Source organism: Vombatus ursinus, unplaced genomic scaffold, assembly GCF_900497805.2.
Source record: "Vombatus ursinus unplaced genomic scaffold, bare-nosed wombat genome assembly UNPS02014807.1, whole genome shotgun sequence".
Lineage (NCBI taxonomy): Eukaryota > Metazoa > Chordata > Mammalia > Diprotodontia > Vombatidae > Vombatus > Vombatus ursinus.
Window position 1 is genome coordinate 21,528,281 of NW_020954585.1, and position 17,004 is coordinate 21,545,284.

At 37.3% G+C, this 17,004-nt stretch overlaps 1 protein-coding gene across 11 annotated transcripts in view; it reads left to right on the plus strand.

Annotated features, from left to right (window-relative positions):
* Positions 1–17,004, plus strand: part of UBAP2 (ubiquitin associated protein 2) — a 115,347-nt gene that overhangs the window by 88,202 nt on the left and 10,141 nt on the right. For 9 of the 11 annotated variants that reach the window (XM_027874497.1, XM_027874496.1, XM_027874498.1 and 6 more), the window contains exons 16-19: positions 3,182–3,221; positions 13,193–13,376; positions 14,664–14,733; positions 15,772–15,967. In XM_027874497.1, the coding sequence (XP_027730298.1) occupies positions 3,182–3,221; positions 13,193–13,376; positions 14,664–14,733; positions 15,772–15,967 (490 nt within the window). The remainder of the gene's footprint in view (positions 1–3,181; positions 3,222–13,192; positions 13,377–14,663; positions 14,734–15,771; positions 15,968–17,004) is intronic. The other 2 variants (XM_027874501.1, XM_027874504.1) reach the window with 1 other exon arrangement.

Consider the following 17,004-nt stretch of genomic DNA (forward strand, 5'->3'; position numbering starts at 1 on the left):
TGTGTGTGTGTGTGTGTGTGTGTGTGTGTGTGTGTGTGTGTGTGTGTACATTTTATACAGTGAGAGAGAGTATGGCTGTAGCCTAACATTCCAAATTTATTTGTTTATATGCTGTATCCCTCAATAAAATATAAGGTCCTTGGATGTTGGAGATGTTCCTGTCACATCTTATTTAAGCAGATCTCTCCCAAGTCAAAGACCTCTTAATTGCCAAATCCAATGACATTTTCTCTGTCCTTTTGCTCCTTGATATTTCTGCATCTCTGGATTCTCTTCAGCTTACCATTTTTAATACTCTCTCATCCTTTGGTTTTTGTAACACTGTCCACTCACAGTTACTCTACTTACCTCTTTAGCCGCTTTTCTCCTTTACTAGTATCTTAATTCTCTTTCTAATCCCTACTTCTAGATATCCTTCAAGGCTCTATCCTGTACCCTTTTTTCTTTACGTTCCTTCCTATGGCAATCTTATTTCTAGCCATGGCTTCAATTTTCACTTCTTTGCCAGTGGATCAATCTCTATTTCTAGTGTCAATCATTCCCTTAAACAGTGTTCCTGTGTCTTCAGCTATCTTCTCCATACTTCTATATATCCTGCGCTGGCATTTCAAACTCATGTTTGTCCAAAGTTGAACTTATCACCTTCTCCAAACCTGCTTTTCTTCCTAGTTTTTGTTGGTGGTTTCACCATTTTCGCAGTCATTCAGGTTGGAATTTTAGTCATCTTTTCTTTTTCCCTCTCCTTACCCCCCTACATCCATGCATTCAGTTTCTATATTCTGTCAGTTCTAAATTTTATGTACCCTTGCTATCTTTTCCTCTAGTTTAGCCTTTCTTGGCTGATTTCCTACAATGGCCTCCTACCCAGTATTCCTTCCTTCCTCTAATATCTTCCCTTTTATAATATTTTGGCCCTCTGCCCACTTAATCTTTTTATGTGTCATTCAGATTATGGCTGCCCCTTGACTCAAAAACTTTTAATCACTCCCCATTGCTTGCCAAATAAATTGTAGCCTCCTTATTGTGAAAATCAAGAATCCTACCCTCTCCCCCATTATCTAGCTCTAACTGACCTTACTTATCTTAGCTCTCACTGTGTATTTGATTTATTTTGTGCTTCGTCTAAATTAAACTGTTCTTTCCTTCCTCCATTCTCTTTCTTATATTAATAACTCCTGTTTGAAATGAAATCTACCTCTTCCATCCTTCATTTACACCAATTGAAATCCCTCCCTACCCTTAAGGTTCACATTTGATAGGACATCCTCCATTAAGCCTTCTCTGGTATATTATGCTGCTGCAAATAATTTTTTCTCCAAAATTCTCATAGGATTTTATTTAGATGTATACTTTTGACTTAGGTACATCTCTTTTACCTTGCCATTTGGGCCATTAGATGGTAAATGGCTTGAAGGCAGGGTTCTTGCACATAGACTTTCTGGCATTTCTTGGCTTAAATATGCAAGTCTAGTGGTTTTTAAACTATTGATAGCACCATATAATGTAAAGTTGATAGTTGAATTTTATTATTAATAGAAGAATATAAAAACAATACCTTAATGAGAAAAGATTAGTAAGTAATGGGGCTATGTGTTTATTTGCCATTACATCTTTGAAACACAGTTTAAGAAATCCACCAGTATATACTAAGAATAACCATCTAGTAATAACCTCTTTTTTTTCCCCTCTGAGATTAGGAATTCCTTCTGCCCTTTTATCTCTCCTCTCCATCAATCTTCTTTGTACCTCGGAGGCTTGTTTTTTTTGGGGGGGGGGGTTGAAATAGCGAGAAACTCAGACATGCCCAGAGTACCACCTGAATCAAGTGTTCCTCTGATGCATGGAATAGTTCCTGTCCTCCTGCAGCTTATAATGTAGTAGTGGGGTTAATACAAATTCAGAAAGTATACAGTGCTTACCTTCCATTACACTGTTAGCTCCTTGAGTATCCACAGTGCCTGGCACATAGTTGGTGTTTAATAAATGCTTATTGACTGACTTTTCTAAGAGTGTGTACTTAACAATAGGAGCCTATGTGCATATTTCTCCATTTTTTCTTCTGGAAAATCAGTAATTTTCTTTCTCCACATTTTTTGTTGTAGGGAAATGAAGAGAACATGAGATGTAGAAGCAAGTTACATAGAAAATATAAAGATGAATTAAGGATTAGATTATTGTGTTAAAAATAAAATCAAGGATTCTCATCCTTAAATGTGGGGAGCAGAAGAAATTAGAAATGTTAAATAATAGGAATCTTCCCATCCTACCAAAAGATTATAATTTAGTTCTAAAAAGTTTTAATTTTTTCCTATAGTTCTTTTCTTCATCCTTTATTTTCACTTTTTGAAAAAGAAAATATGCTTTAGTTAATCAGTTCAGTGTAGAAGTATGTGACATTTCCCTTTGTAAGATTTTGACTGCGTATGTTAGGTTACTTATTAGTTTAATTGGTTTCTTACTCTGAGAAATAGTTCCATTTACTCTGAATAAACTTGAGTGGGAAAGGGGAGGAGTAAGGTATTTTTCTCTCCTTATGATAATATAGCTATTTACTTTAAGAATATTTGTTGTTGTTGTTGTTTTCAATTTTATAGTTTCTTTGGAGACTAACTCAGTTCTTATCTGTAATTTGTAATGCTTCGCAATCACAGTCATTACTTTAAGGATGTCTCTTTTGAACTCTGGAAACATCTCCCAGGTTGATACTCGTATCATGGCAGCTTTGAGTTTGTTATATTGCTGATGACCTTAGTCATTGGAGTAATTATGTATTTTGCCATTAGGATTCTGACACAGAAGCTTGGAATATACTGTCTGCCTGCATATTAAATTTCTGTTCTTTGTAGTTAATATGTTCTGTTTTTATTTCCTAGCATTTTGCTCACTAAGTCTTGCCTGGGTCATAAAAAAAAATTTAAGGGTACCATTTGGTGAATTTTGAAAAGTTATTTGTATTAGCACCTTATAATCTACTTCTAATTAGTCTTAAATGATGCAGTGTTCATTTTTATATAATCTGTGCTGTTACATTAATTATCATTCACGTTCAAGGCAACTCTGCCCTCCATTCTCCCCTTTATTTCCTAAATTACTTATTAAATTAATTATTGTGGATATTCCTTATGCTGCTTGTATAGTTTCAAAGTTAATTTTTACTTGTCCTCTTTTTCTTCCGATGCAGAATGGACATGGTGGTGTTCGAACTCAGCAAACTCTAGAAAGTAAGTATACAGAATACTTTTTCTGATGCCAGGTTTCCTCAGGGATACACACATTGACTTCAGAGCTAATCATTTGATTTATGATATGACAATCTTGTCACCCATTGACAAATAATTGTAGAAAATGTTCCCTGTAAAACTTTGTGTATCTTTTCTGTGATTCTTTCCATTAGAAGAGTTAATTCATCTAGAAAGAGATCCAACTTTTTATGTTTTATATTAGTTGAAAGGTCAAGAAGATGTTTACTGATTTCTAAAAGATGAGGAAGATATTAGGGGCCTTTGGATTTGGCTGTTAGTAATTATTTTCTTCAGGTCACTGGGGCCAGTGCTCTCCACCTAAAAACAAGAAGGAAATAAAAAATAAGAAGTTGCGATTGTCAGCTACTTTTAATGATTCCTTTGGTCATAAATGATACTGCCATAAGGAATCTAGAAAGCATTGCCAAAGATTTTAAGAAGGCTTGGGGAAGAAGCTGAAGATCTTAAAGTATCTGGTAGTATTTGCATTGTTGTTGCCATTTGAAGGCCACAAGGACTTTCATAGAAGATGGGGCAGAATTGTGAAGTAAATAGCTGGGGAAAATAGATGTCTCAGAGGAGAATTGGGGGTTTTGGACTAAAATGTAAAATGTAGGTACAGTGAGCTTCTGGTTAGGGATGAAGTATACCAAGGACTTGAGAATTTATTTACCTGGAATCTTGCAAATCTAATCAAAATGGTATTTAACTGGAAAGGAGGAAACAGGAAATGACCTAGGTTAGATGCAACAAGCTTATGCCACCTGGTGTGAGCCCTATTATGGGAAAATAAATAAGAGAAATACCTGATGTTCACAGTCATCTAAAATCTAAGGAAGTCAGGTCTCATAAAACCCATAATGTTTAAGATCTCTCTACAAATGTAAAAAACCTCTAATGGGAAGATGCCCATTAGATGGGAAGATGTGTGGGAATGAAACTGGTGATTAGAATATTGCTCTGGCAAGATAGGACTTATTCTAGAGAAATAAGAGAGGTTTATTAAAAAGTTTATGGTTTGTTTTTTTTTTTAAGCAAAGTTCATAAAGGGGAGAATATAGGGCACACCTTCCTTATATGTTTATAGAAGTACACATTTGAGGAATCCAGGAGTGGGAGCAAAGCAAACATGAATGGTAGAGAGAAATAGATGCTGAGACAGAAGCAATATTGTCACCACTATACTGCGACTGCTGCTGCTACTTCTACTACTACTAAGCTAACATTTATTTAACACAATATCTATTCTTGCTGTAATGCTGGAATATCTGCTACCTACCCAAGGTTTAAGGAGAGCAGATTTCTCATTGTTCAGAGAAACAATAGATAGGATCTGATGGCTTAAAATTCTACAGTTGAAGTCAGCCTGGAAGGATGGGAAGCATTCATAAATGAATTTTTGAGTCATGGAAAGAAACATCTGCAGGGAGAGTTGTCTCAAGTGACCTATATAAATGAACAGGCAACTTGCTAACCAATTTAGATTTTTAAATGATATTTAGAAGATCGAAGAAAGAACAAGTAATGGGTGGAAGCAAAATTTCCACAAGACTGGTGTCCGCAATGCCAAATTTCAGAGTGAGACAAGGCTGATGAGGAAAACTAAAGACAACCAAAAAAGAATAATACGGGGTTTTGTGTTTGTTGTTCTTTTCTGAGGGGGGATTTTTTTTTTAAGCTATGTTAGAAATAAGAACAATCAGAAAAAGGGATGAGACTGCTCTTCAGGGTGGATGTTGCATGTTACCATGTTGCAAAAAAAGGCAAGAAAAATAAAGTGAAAAAATTATACTTCATTCTTCATTCAAGAGTTCATCAGTTCTCTTGAGGTGGATAGCATTTTTTTCTTTTCTTTTTTTAATTAATTTCTTTTGATTTATCAACAATCACTTCCATATGCTTTTGAGTTTAAAATTTTTCTTCCCCTTCCTCTCCACCACCCTCCCCAAGACAGCGCACAATCCGATATAGGCTATACATATACATTCCTATTAAACATACTTTCATATTAGTGATGTTGTAAATAAGAATTAGAATCAATAGGAGGAACTATCAGAGAGAGGAAACAAAACTCAACAGAAGAAAAAAAATAACAAATAGTATGCTTCGATCTGCATTCAAACTCTATAGTTCATTCTTTGGATATGGATAGCATTTTCCATCACGAGGCCTTTGGAGATATCTTAGTTTCTTGTATTGTTGGGAAGGGTTAAGTTAATCAATATTAGTCGTCGCACACTGTGGCTGTTATTGTGTACAACATTCTCCTGGTTCTGCTCACTTCACTCAGCATCAGACCATACAAGTCTTTCCAGGTTTTTCTGAAGTCAGCCTGTCCATCATTTCTTATATTACAATAGTATTCCATCACATTCATGTACCACAACTTGTTCAACCATTTTCCAATTGATGGGCATCCTCTCAATTTCCAATTCTTTGCCACCACAAAAAGAGCTGCTATAAATATTTTTGTACACATGGATCCTTTTCCATTTGTATGATCTCTTTGGGATGTAGCCCTAGAAGTATGGATAGCATTTTTCAATGAGTCCTTTCAGAATTGTCTTGGGTCATTGTATTGATCTGAGTAGCTAAGTCTTTTACAGTTGATCTTCCTTACAATATTGCCATTACTGTGTACGGTGTTCTCCTGATTTTGTTCGCTCTACTTTGTATCAGTTTGTGTAGGTCTTCCCAGGTTTTTCTGAAACCATCCCTCTCATCATCGATAAAAGCACAACAGTATTCTATCACAGTCATTAATACTACCTTAGATAGCTTTTATTTCCTCTTCTGAAAACTGCTTGTTCACAACCTTTGACCATTTTATCAGTTGGGAAATGGCTCTTATTTTTATAAATTTGACTCAGCTTCCTGTATATTTGAAACATAAGGCCTTTATCTGAGAAATTTGCTGGAAATTCTCCCCCCCCCCCCCAGTTTTTTGCTTTCCTTCTAATCTTAGCTGCATTAAATTTGTTTGTGCAAAAGCCTTTTAATTTAATGTAGCCAAGATTATCTACCAAGATCCTATCTATCTCTTCTTTGGTCATAATAAACTCTTCCTTTATCCATAAATCTAATAGGCAAATTTTTCCATGTTCCCCTAATTTGCTAATGATATTTCCCTTTATGTCTAAATCATGTACCCAGTTTGACCTTATCTTGGTGTGTGGTGTGAGATGTTGGTCTATGTGTAGTTTGCTGCCAAACAACTTTCTAGTTTTCCAAGGCAATTTTTGTCACAAAAGCTTGAATCTTTGTGCTTATCAAACACAAGATTACTATGTTCATTTACTTTTTTTAATGTCCAATTATGGTTACCCCACTAAAATTTATCTTGCCTGTTCTTTCCTGTTTCTGACATTAGAAATTATCTAGCATTCCTGCCATTTTCTTCTGCCTCCTCTTACCTTTCTCTCCTCTCTCATTTCCAAACAAGTATCATAGAAAATACCTGTGTTTCTTGCCAAAAATTCTACCTGTTTATGGATCTTTTATTCCTAACATTTTGAAAACTATACATTTCTTTCAACAAAAAAATTTTGTCAGTAGTACATTTGAATCAACAAATATACTTTCTTTCTTTGGGTTTTTTGGTTGTGAATAAGGCCCAAGATTAATTGGAAGTTAATATATATAGCATAAGGTTTCCCCCTTAGATTCATGAGCTGTTCTGCCTTTTTTCTTGAAATATGGATTTAACATCAGTATTTCTGGTTTTTGTGTATAAGGTGTTACATGTGATTATAGAAAAATTATTTAGGCGCAGCTAGGTGGCGCAATGGATAGAGCACCGGCCCTGAAGTCAGGAGAACCGAAGTTCAAATCCAGCCTCAGACACATAACACTTACTAGCTGTGTGACCCTGGGCAAGTCACTTAACCCCATTGCCTAGCCAAAAAAAAAAAAGAAGGAAAGAAAAAAAAAATTATTTAAATTTCCTTCATTACCAGTTGTAAGGTGGTACTGATTTTTTCAGGCTTCTTGAAATCCTAATGTGCTTTTCAATCTTTTGAGAATTGTGAGATGAGTTTAAATAACCACATATTTTATTTATGTTTTCTTTTGAAAACAATGGAGTCTGCTTTCCTTGCATCACTTTTTGAATTATTTTGTTAATTGTGCCCTGTAAATCAGATTCATTAATTCATCAAACATATTTTAAACTCTTTGTGCCATCTATTAAGGCTTATGGGATATGTGAAGGTGAATAAGGAAGGCTTAATCGCTCCCTTCACAGAGTCTACAATCTCATGGGAATTTTTAAAGCACATAAATAATACATTAAATAACAAAACTGAAATAAGCATTATAATTCTGGAGAGTGTTTCACAGATTTGGAGTAGGTTTCAAGAATTAGGTGGCATTTGAGCTATACCCTGTGGGATAGGTAAGTTTTTAGGGGGCTAGGGCATTCTAAAAAGAGATGACATCCCCAGCCACAGAGCTTACATTTGAGGATAACAGCCTGTGTCAGGCAGTAGTAGAGATGAGGCTAGAAAAGAAACTTGATTAAACTTATTATCTTAATGTAAGATTAAGGAATTTGGGCTTTATTTAGCAGGCAGTGGGGGAAGCATTTGAAGGCTTTTTAGCACAGGAACAGCATGATCAGCATTTTGCTTTAGGAAAATATGTCTAGCAGTGCACATGAAGCTATTGCAGTAGTTCGAAAGAGACATGAGCAGGGCCTGATGTGGAATAGTGGCAGTGAAAACTGAGGGGCTTGGTTGTTTCATTTGTATCTGACTCTTTGTGACCTCATTCAAGGTTTTCTTGGCAAAGATACTGGAGTGGTTTGCCATTTCCTTCTCCAGATGAAGAAACTGAGGCAAATGGGGTTCTTAACTGACTTACCCAGGGCCATATTACTATTAAGTGTGTGAGGCTGAATTTGAATCCATGTCTTTCTGATTCCTCTACCCACCATGCCACCTAGCTGCCCAATTGATGAGCAGACAGAAGAAAAGATATTTTAAGACCTTGGCAGCTAATTATATATTGAAAGTGAGGGAATAAGTAAGGCATGGAAAGAAATTTAGAGAAGCCGCTGATCTGTTAAAATTGTACACCTGATTTCCTGTAATCTTAGTTCAGAGGGTCCACTGAAGCTTTTGCTGTCAATTCCCTCCCATTTTCAATAACTTTCTATTTTGTGTATACCTCGTCAGGGGTGGGGAACCTTTGGCCTGAAGTTTGGGGTCAAAGGGCTGCACTTGAAGACCTCGAGGGCCACGTGTGACCTGGAGGCCAAAGGTTCCCCATCCCTGAATCCTAGATCATGTGCACATTGTCTCCTCTAATACAATGTAAGCTTCTCGTGGGCAAGGACTTTCATTTCTTCCTGTATATTCCTAGCACTTAGCAGAGCTTTTTACACCAACTAGGTACTTAGTAAATGCTTGTTGGTTGATTGATTGAGGTCATCATGTATTGTGTGTTGCCTGGTGTTCGATTGAATGAAGCCTGAGAAACAGGTTCTGTTAAAAGCCCATTGTTAGTTGAATGCTGTCCAGAAAGAATCCATTGCATTCCAAGCCTCCCGAAAAGTTCCTTCATAGTTATAATTCCAATTGTAGTGCTGGCACAGCTGTACCTCCACACTGATCTCAGGGTGTTATTTACTTCCTGCCTTCTAGTGGCACATTTCAAAGCTATGCAAAATTGGACACTCCCTCCCCAACAAAAACTAAGGAGATCAAGGATTTAATATCCCCTCTGTGTTTCCCAGTTTTATATAGTTTGCAGACTACGTTCAAAATTGCTTTGAAGAATAGTTGTAGTTGTAGATGGTGTGTTGACCACCATTAGAGTCTGTAAAAGTGGAATTATTCCATTTACGATTTCTTTATTCCAAAATAAAAGTACCAGTAAAATATTTCTGAACCGTTGTAATATGACTAAAATTCAAAAAAATCTATTTTGTGCAGCTCATTGTTTTATAAAAAGAAGCTAATCTGTATTTAACAAAATTGAATTGTGAAGACTTCAGTTTAATCCAATTTACTGTGAACACTTGCTTAGAAAGAAAGGCATTATCCATCTGATTATGTGGTCCCAGGTTTAAATCTTTCTTTAGCACAGACTCATTGATAAGGTACAGTTTACCAAACTTGTAAGACTGGGGCCCTAGATGGGACCTCAGAGGTCATCTCCCCTCATTCTCTCATTTTCCTAACTGAAACAGAGAGACCCAGAGAAATGAAGGCCCCATGGGTGGAATTTGAAAGCTACGGCTTTCTCCGCCACACCACACTGATTTCCCAGCTTTCCCATCGTAAGTGATACGCCCTACACACATTCTTGTTGAGTGGCAAGAAAGTATTCCCCTTAGGAGAAGAGCAGCTGAAGCACTTGAAGGCTCCTGCTGACTTGTTGCATACAGAAAACAATATTTAAATGCTGGTAACAAGTGGGGAACTCTTAATGTGACATTACAGATCTTGGTGAGCGCTAAATTGTAATGTGACCAGTACTGATCTAGTGGGAATAATAAATGTCTAATCCATAATGCTTTAAGGTTTACACAGCACTTTCCATAAACTCTTTATTTGTCTCTCACAACAATTCTACTTTACATATGAGGAAATTGAGACCCTTCTATGTGTATTCTTAATGCCATCTTCTGCTGTCCCACTTCCCCATTATTATCTTCTCTAACCTCAATCTCTAATCTGTTTGTTCCTTTATGTACTGCCTACACAGATGCCCCAAAGTCTCCTACATAGTTTTAAGAAGGAAAAAATAACCCTCACTAGAACCTACCTTCCTCGTCAGTCATTGTTTTACTTATCTTTTTCCTTTTCTCAGCCAGACTTCTTGAGGAAGCCCATCTATACTAGGTTCTTCTGTCTCACTTCACTTCTAAACTTTCTGTAATCTGGCTTCCAGCCTCATCACTCAGCTATGGCCCCTTTCTCCAAATTTATTAACGTCCTCCTAATTGCCAAATCATTTGGCTCCTCAACCCTCTTCTTTCTTTAGTACACAGTATTTGACACTTTAACCACCTTCTCCTGAATATTCACTCCTCTGGGTTTTAAGTTTTCCTACTTATCTAAACACTCCTGAGTCTCCTACTGGATCTTCGTCTATTTCACACCCACTAAGTCTAGGTCTTTGTGATGTTGCTCCTAGCTTTCCTGCTTGCTTGAACATTCCTCAGGCTTCTATTAGATCTTCAATCATGTCACATCTGCTAACTGTGATTATATCCCAGGGCTGTGCTTCTTTTCTTTCTCTACTCTGGTACTTGATGATCCCAGCAGCTCCCATAGATTCATTTACTATCTTTATGCAAATTATTATTCAGCCATAATGTCTTCCCTGAGGTTTAATCAGTGACATTACCTGTTGTTCCCTGTCAGACATTTCAAATTGGCTGTGTGAGAGACTTCTTGAACTAAACATGTCCTTCCCCCACCCCAAACTCCATCCTCTAACCAATTTCCTAATTACTGGCACCATAATTCCTTTCAGTCACTCAGATTCCCAACTTTGGAGTCATTCTCCACTCTTCACCCTCACCCCATATTTATTGATAATTAGTTGCAAAATCTTGGTGGTTTTTTTCCTCTCCATTTCTTGTATTCTCTTGTATTCCCTTCTCCCCACTCACATAGCCACCTTCCCTCACCTTCTCCACTCCCCCCAACAGACCTTTGTTACCTTTCACCTGGACTATTTATAACAGCTTTCTAGCTGGTCTCACTGATTCAGATCTCTCTCTACACTAATCCATCCTCCATGTACCTGCCAAAGTGATTTTTCTAAAATGTAAATCTGACCAGATCATTGCCTTCTCAAATTCTGACCTTAATATCTTTCAAATTAATTATAATCTCTTCTGTTTGGAATTTAAGCTTCTTCATCTTACCTTTCCATCCTTCTCACTGCCTTCCATGTGCTCTCATGTCCAGCCACACTGGCCTCTATCCATTTCCTTATTTGTGACCTTGTTTCCCATCACCATTGCTTTTCCCTGGCTATGTCCTATCTCTAGAATACTCTCTCATCACCTGTGTCTCTTAGACTCTCTGGCTTCTTTCTTGACTAGTTTCAAGCCTATTGTTTCCAGCCCATACCTTTCCAGTTGCTCATTACTCTCTTAATTTGACTTCATTTGTATCTTGTATATACTCATCCGAATATATATGGTCTCCCCTATTAAAATTCGAGCTTCCTTAAAGGAGAGATTGTTTTTGCTTTTTCTTTGTATTGCCAGTACTTATCACAGCATCTGAGACAGAGTAAGCTCTAATTTAATAAGTGCTTGTTGATTGAGGGTCAGAGGGGTTAACAAGTTACAAGCAGGAATTGTCAGAAATAGAATTTAAACGTGGCTCCTTCTGATTCCCATGTCCTGCTGGATTTCTTTACTGTATCACACCAAAACACTTAAGAGATAAAGACCATAATCCCAAGAATGCTTGTAGGGCTAGCTGCTCATGGAACTTTACATAGAAGTAAAAGAAACTATGCTTCTCTTAACTAATTTCAAATCCCATCTCTCACGTAGTACTTTAGTGGCTATCATGAAGTGTCCTTTAGCTTCAGTTTCTTTTTCTTTAAAATAAGAACAGTTAGTCTTAATAGGATTCTTGTGAGTATCAAATTAATATGTGTAAAACCCTCTGAAAACTGTCAAGTACTTTGCAAATAACTGTTGTGGATGATGATGATGATGATTGAGACAGCCTTAAGGGAGTATATGGTGGTGAAGCAGCCAAACCTTCAACATGTCCTAATAGGAAAGGATTTTTTGACCTTTTAAATCTGTCATAATTTTACTTGGTTTTAAAAAGACTTCATCTTGAAAAGAGGGGGCATGTGAGACTAATCCTGTTATAGAGGGGGTTTTGTTCGTGTTGGATTTGTTAATCTTACAGACTTTGTTTGGATTTACTTATTTCATTTTCTTTTAACTATACTTTGTAAATCGTTAGCTTATCTATTGCCGCTCTCCCTTTTAAATATCTTGACTCAGGCTTTGTAAGAATATAAATTTAGACTGATTTTACTATACAAATTTGCATCTCCAGTGTCTACCATAAACTTTTCTTGCTGAAAGAATGCTGATTCCCATTCAGAGAAATATGAAAAGACTCATGCTTTATTTTGAAGTACACATTTGAGCTAAATGTCTGGAAAGTTCTACAGTGGCATACTAAATCGTTTTTTGGGCAACTTCTCAGCTAAGTTTAGGTGCCAGGCATTAATCAGCAAAGTCAAGTAAGTGTCCAAGGAAGTAAGACTAGTAATATAAGTGAGACACAACAGATAGCCAACTTCAGAATATAGAGACTTGGATTTTCAAGTCTTTTCTCAGATGCCTTCTCATTTAACCCTAGCCAGGATCCCAGGCAATTCTCTAGAACAGCAGAGCACTTGCTGTCCTTCTTTGTTTAATGATATTTCCTTAACTAGAGTTCCCTATACTAATGAAATCACAGACCTGACCCAAATAATGGCTGTAGCAATTTCTAGTAAGCTTTTTAAACCATTTCATGAAAGAGCATTTCCACTCTCAGTGAATTTAAATATACATTCTGCTTGAGGGCTATAAAGATCTTTCCCTGAAAGATTTCTTGATCCATTCTGTGGGTTGAAGCTAGAAGAAGACCCTGTAGTGTTGTAGATACATTTGTAGGTATGATATCTCCTGCCCTTCATCAAAAGGAATTTATTTTGGACAAAAATTGTTGATTTCTCTTGCACACCACTGGTTTGTAAAAGGATAGGCATTAGTCAACAGTGAAGGGTGCTGATTTCTAATGTTGTCACATTGTATAAACTGTCTTATTTTAGCACAATTGCATATCATAAGTAACAGTAGAAGTGGAGTTGGAGGGTGAAGGCTCTGTTGAGTAGGTTAGCTGTCATTATTGAACTTAGCAGAACCCTATTCTTCGATGGATTTCTTTGCAACTTATATAAACTTGTTGCAGCTACTTCATCTGTTACAGCACCGAAGACAACAGAAACCTCTCCCTCTCTCCCGACTCTGGGCTCTCTGCCAAGCACAGCTTCTGGTACTACCCTTCTGCCTTCAGCAACCCCACACACGGCCACATTGCCTTCCTTGCCCCAATCCAGTGACTTGTCCAGTGGCTCCCTCGCTCAGCTAAGCAGGTATAGTGTGATATATGCGCCTGAAGTGGGGGGGAAAAAAAAGATTGGGTTGAGATCTGATGGAAAGCTATGTAGAGATTTGTTTTCAAAAAGGAAATACTGTTTTTATCTGATGGTTGATAGATTTTTACAATAAATCATTTGGGTGAGGTTTTGCCTGGCTTGTACCTTAGCAGAAAAAACCAGGCTCAATAAAATGAACTGCCTAATTTCCTTAGCCATTCTTTTATTTAGATTTCAATTAGATTTAGATTTATTTTAAGTTTAGATTTATTTAGATTTAGTTTAGATTTATTTAGAAGGCATGTACTTGAAAAAGTGTCCCCTTGCATTTTGGTGGATGATAGCGGTGTCTAACCCCTCTTTCAGCATGAGAATGTCTTAAGTTCAAGCTGGTGCTGGCGTCCACTTTGATTCCCACTGCCACATAGTATCCAAACTGCTACCATCGTGCCCAGCCTTACTTAAAATGTTCATCCAAGTTTAGGTTTAGGAAAGTTCTGACAATGAAATGAAAATGAAAATAGAAATGAAAAACGAAAAGACAATGGTTCCTACTTCCAAACATATTTCCAACTTGACTCTAAGGATCACTTTTCAGACTTAATCTTTTTATCAGCAAGGTTATAATGAAATGGATTTTGAGAGATGAAATACTTGAAAAACTATGTCACCTTCATAGAGTTAGCCTTCTATTTCAGAGATCCTTTTTGTCATGTTAAGCAGAAGAATTTGATTTGAATCCTAGAGTTTATGGCTAATTACCCAGCCTGTGAGCATGGTCTGTTTGGTTAACTATTTGAACACAGTTCCTTAAATGAAATATTTCTTGCCCTTTATAAGTACTAATGGCTAGAGAATCTTAACTTATCTTTCTTAAAAGGATACTCTGACTTTTTTTCTGACTATCTTGTTAGGAGACAAGTGCCATGTATAATTGACTCTAACCTAAAAGATAACATAGGGCTACAGGAGCCAGAGTTTTTTGTGCTAACTCATGCTGGTTGCCAGCACCTGGAGATCTAGAACGCCACGTTTTGGCGAGGGTGTATCACCTGTGCAGGTGAGGATCAGAGATGCCATTGGTACTGAAAAAGCTTTTGGAGTAAGAGAATGGGAGGGACACACTAGAGCCCTGCATGTGGTTTTCAAAGCTTCCAGTTGGCCGTATGTGTAATCTTAAAACAAATTTTAAAATTGTGCCCCCCAAAATCGCCTCCCCTAAGTAGTCATTATCACATAATGACTGGGCTCAATGAAAATGGTTATTCATTTTTTGTTTTGTAGTTCACTGTCCAGTCATCAGAACAACCTTTCCTCTGCATCGTCAGCACTGTCATCAAGTACATCACATACAGTAAGTGTCCCTTCTTCTACCTAGGAATTGATGAGAGAAAGGAGAGAGAGAGTGCATGCGTGCATGTGCATGTGTGTGTGCGTGTGTGTGTGTGTGTGTGTGTAAGGTAATTTGTGATTTTTGACAGAATTTCAGTAAGGTTCTCAGATAAGAATAACTTTGAGCAAATCATATCAGTTAACCTCAAATTTCGAATTTAAAACAAAACAAAACAAAACAAAAACATGAAAGACTTGTTCTTAAGTCCAAAAGATCTCTTTCTTAATAGGTTTTTTAAACTTAAAAAAAAAAGATTATTTGTGAGATTAATCACCAATAAACCTCAGTATCATTACAAAATAAAGAACAAAAAAAGATTGTTCATGAAATTTTAACTGTTTTGAACAGTTTCTATTTTTAAAGTATATTAAATTTATTGTAAAAATATGCATCTTGTTTGTGTCTGTATTTGAACTTTTTTTCTGCTGTGTGTTGCTTTTTTGGGGGGGGGTCAACTCTATCACTACCCACTCACTTGACCTCCTTCTCCTTCCCCTTTCTCCCTACAAATAGAAACTCTCTTTTGTAATAAACAGTCACACAAAAAGGATCAACACGTTGGCCATGTCTAAAAAATGTATGTTTCATTCTTCATCTCTATTATCCACCTCTTTACCTCGAAGTTATTGCCAAGTTTCATACATATACATATGTATATATATTTGTATGTACACACACAGGGATTTGGGGAGGGGTTTGCCAGGATTTTCTCTAAGTGTTATATGAAAACATTCAAAATGATTTTTTTCGAGCCCACTTAAGTGCAATGTGTTACCCCAATGGCTGTTGTCAGTCATTTATAGTGTGTAAAGGAGCAGGAATGGGCAGCTGCACTAATCAATATCACTGAATTATTGGACTTTAAACACATTTGAAATTAATCATGGGATCATAGTGAAAATATGCCTTTATAATTTCTGGATTGTATTTGTAAGAGAGTTTACTCTTAATTTGGCATATCGCCTCCAAGCACTTATTTCCTTGATTTTGTTTTGTCAGCACACCAATGCTGAGAATGCAGCCTCGCTTCAGCCCTCCACCACCTTCTCGGCTGCTTCAGCCTCTGCCACCAGCACCACCTCTTCAGTTGTCAGCATGGCCAACAGCATGAACACTACAAACAGCCTTGGTCTGAGCGTCACCAGTGTCTCTGTGCCGAGTGCAACCACCAGGGCGGCGCCCTTAGTTTCTTCAGGTATTAGATGAACACTCTGCTGCCTCTCCCTACAGTAACCAGACCGGTTAGCATCTTGACACTTTGGAGTGACTTTTGTAGGGGAGGAATACTACTCTTTTTCAAATGCTCAGAAGCTTGAGATTTGAATTCTTGGGATTCTTTTTACTTCAGACACATCTGGGGAACCTTCAGATTTCATTCCAAGGGGAGAGGAAACTGCCAGAGTTAAGTCTGAGATGCACCAAAGGGTCAGTTTTGACAAATTATGGCAGGTTTTTCCCATGTAGTTTTCAAGTTCTGTTGCCAGAATCCCAATGGCTGTATCTTTTTCTGTGATGAAAGGCAGCTGGTAAGCTTCATGTCCTGCTGTAGCCTAAGAAAATGCTGCCTGTTGTTGGCTACTCTTGGGGGTCGAAGAGTAAGAGATTTAGCTGTAATTTCACTAGTAGGGAGATCTCTCGCAGGGTACAGCATTTAACTTAGCAAGACAAGCTATTGCTCAGCTGCTCCCCTGAATCCACAGTCCAGACTTTGCCCACCCTCATTTCCCCTCCAGCTTCTTTGTATGAATATATAAATTTTGCCTTTTTCAAATCTGATTACCTATTTGAACGGTATTCATTCTCTTAGGACAGAGGTTCTTAACCCTAGGGTCTATGCCCTTGCTTTTGAAATAGTTCAGTAATTGTATTTCAGTATAATTGGCTTCTTTTCTCATTTTTTATGCATTTAAATGCATTATTCTCAGAAGGGATTCATAAACTTCACCAAACTGTCGAAGAGAACCATGTCACAAAAGAGGGTTAAGATCCCCTATCTTCTAGAATGTGGTTGAGTGTTCTCAGATTATGGGTGGCAAAATAAGAATAATAATAGTAATGGTTTTAAAGCATTTGGGTTTTTTCCACTCAGTTTGATTTTCCTGTACTTTCTCTCACTAACTCCCAAGTTGATCTTGTAGTTTTTCACACTTTAATGCACACTCACCCCTCCCTCCCCATCCTTTCTCACACACACACACACACACACACACACACACACACACACACACACAC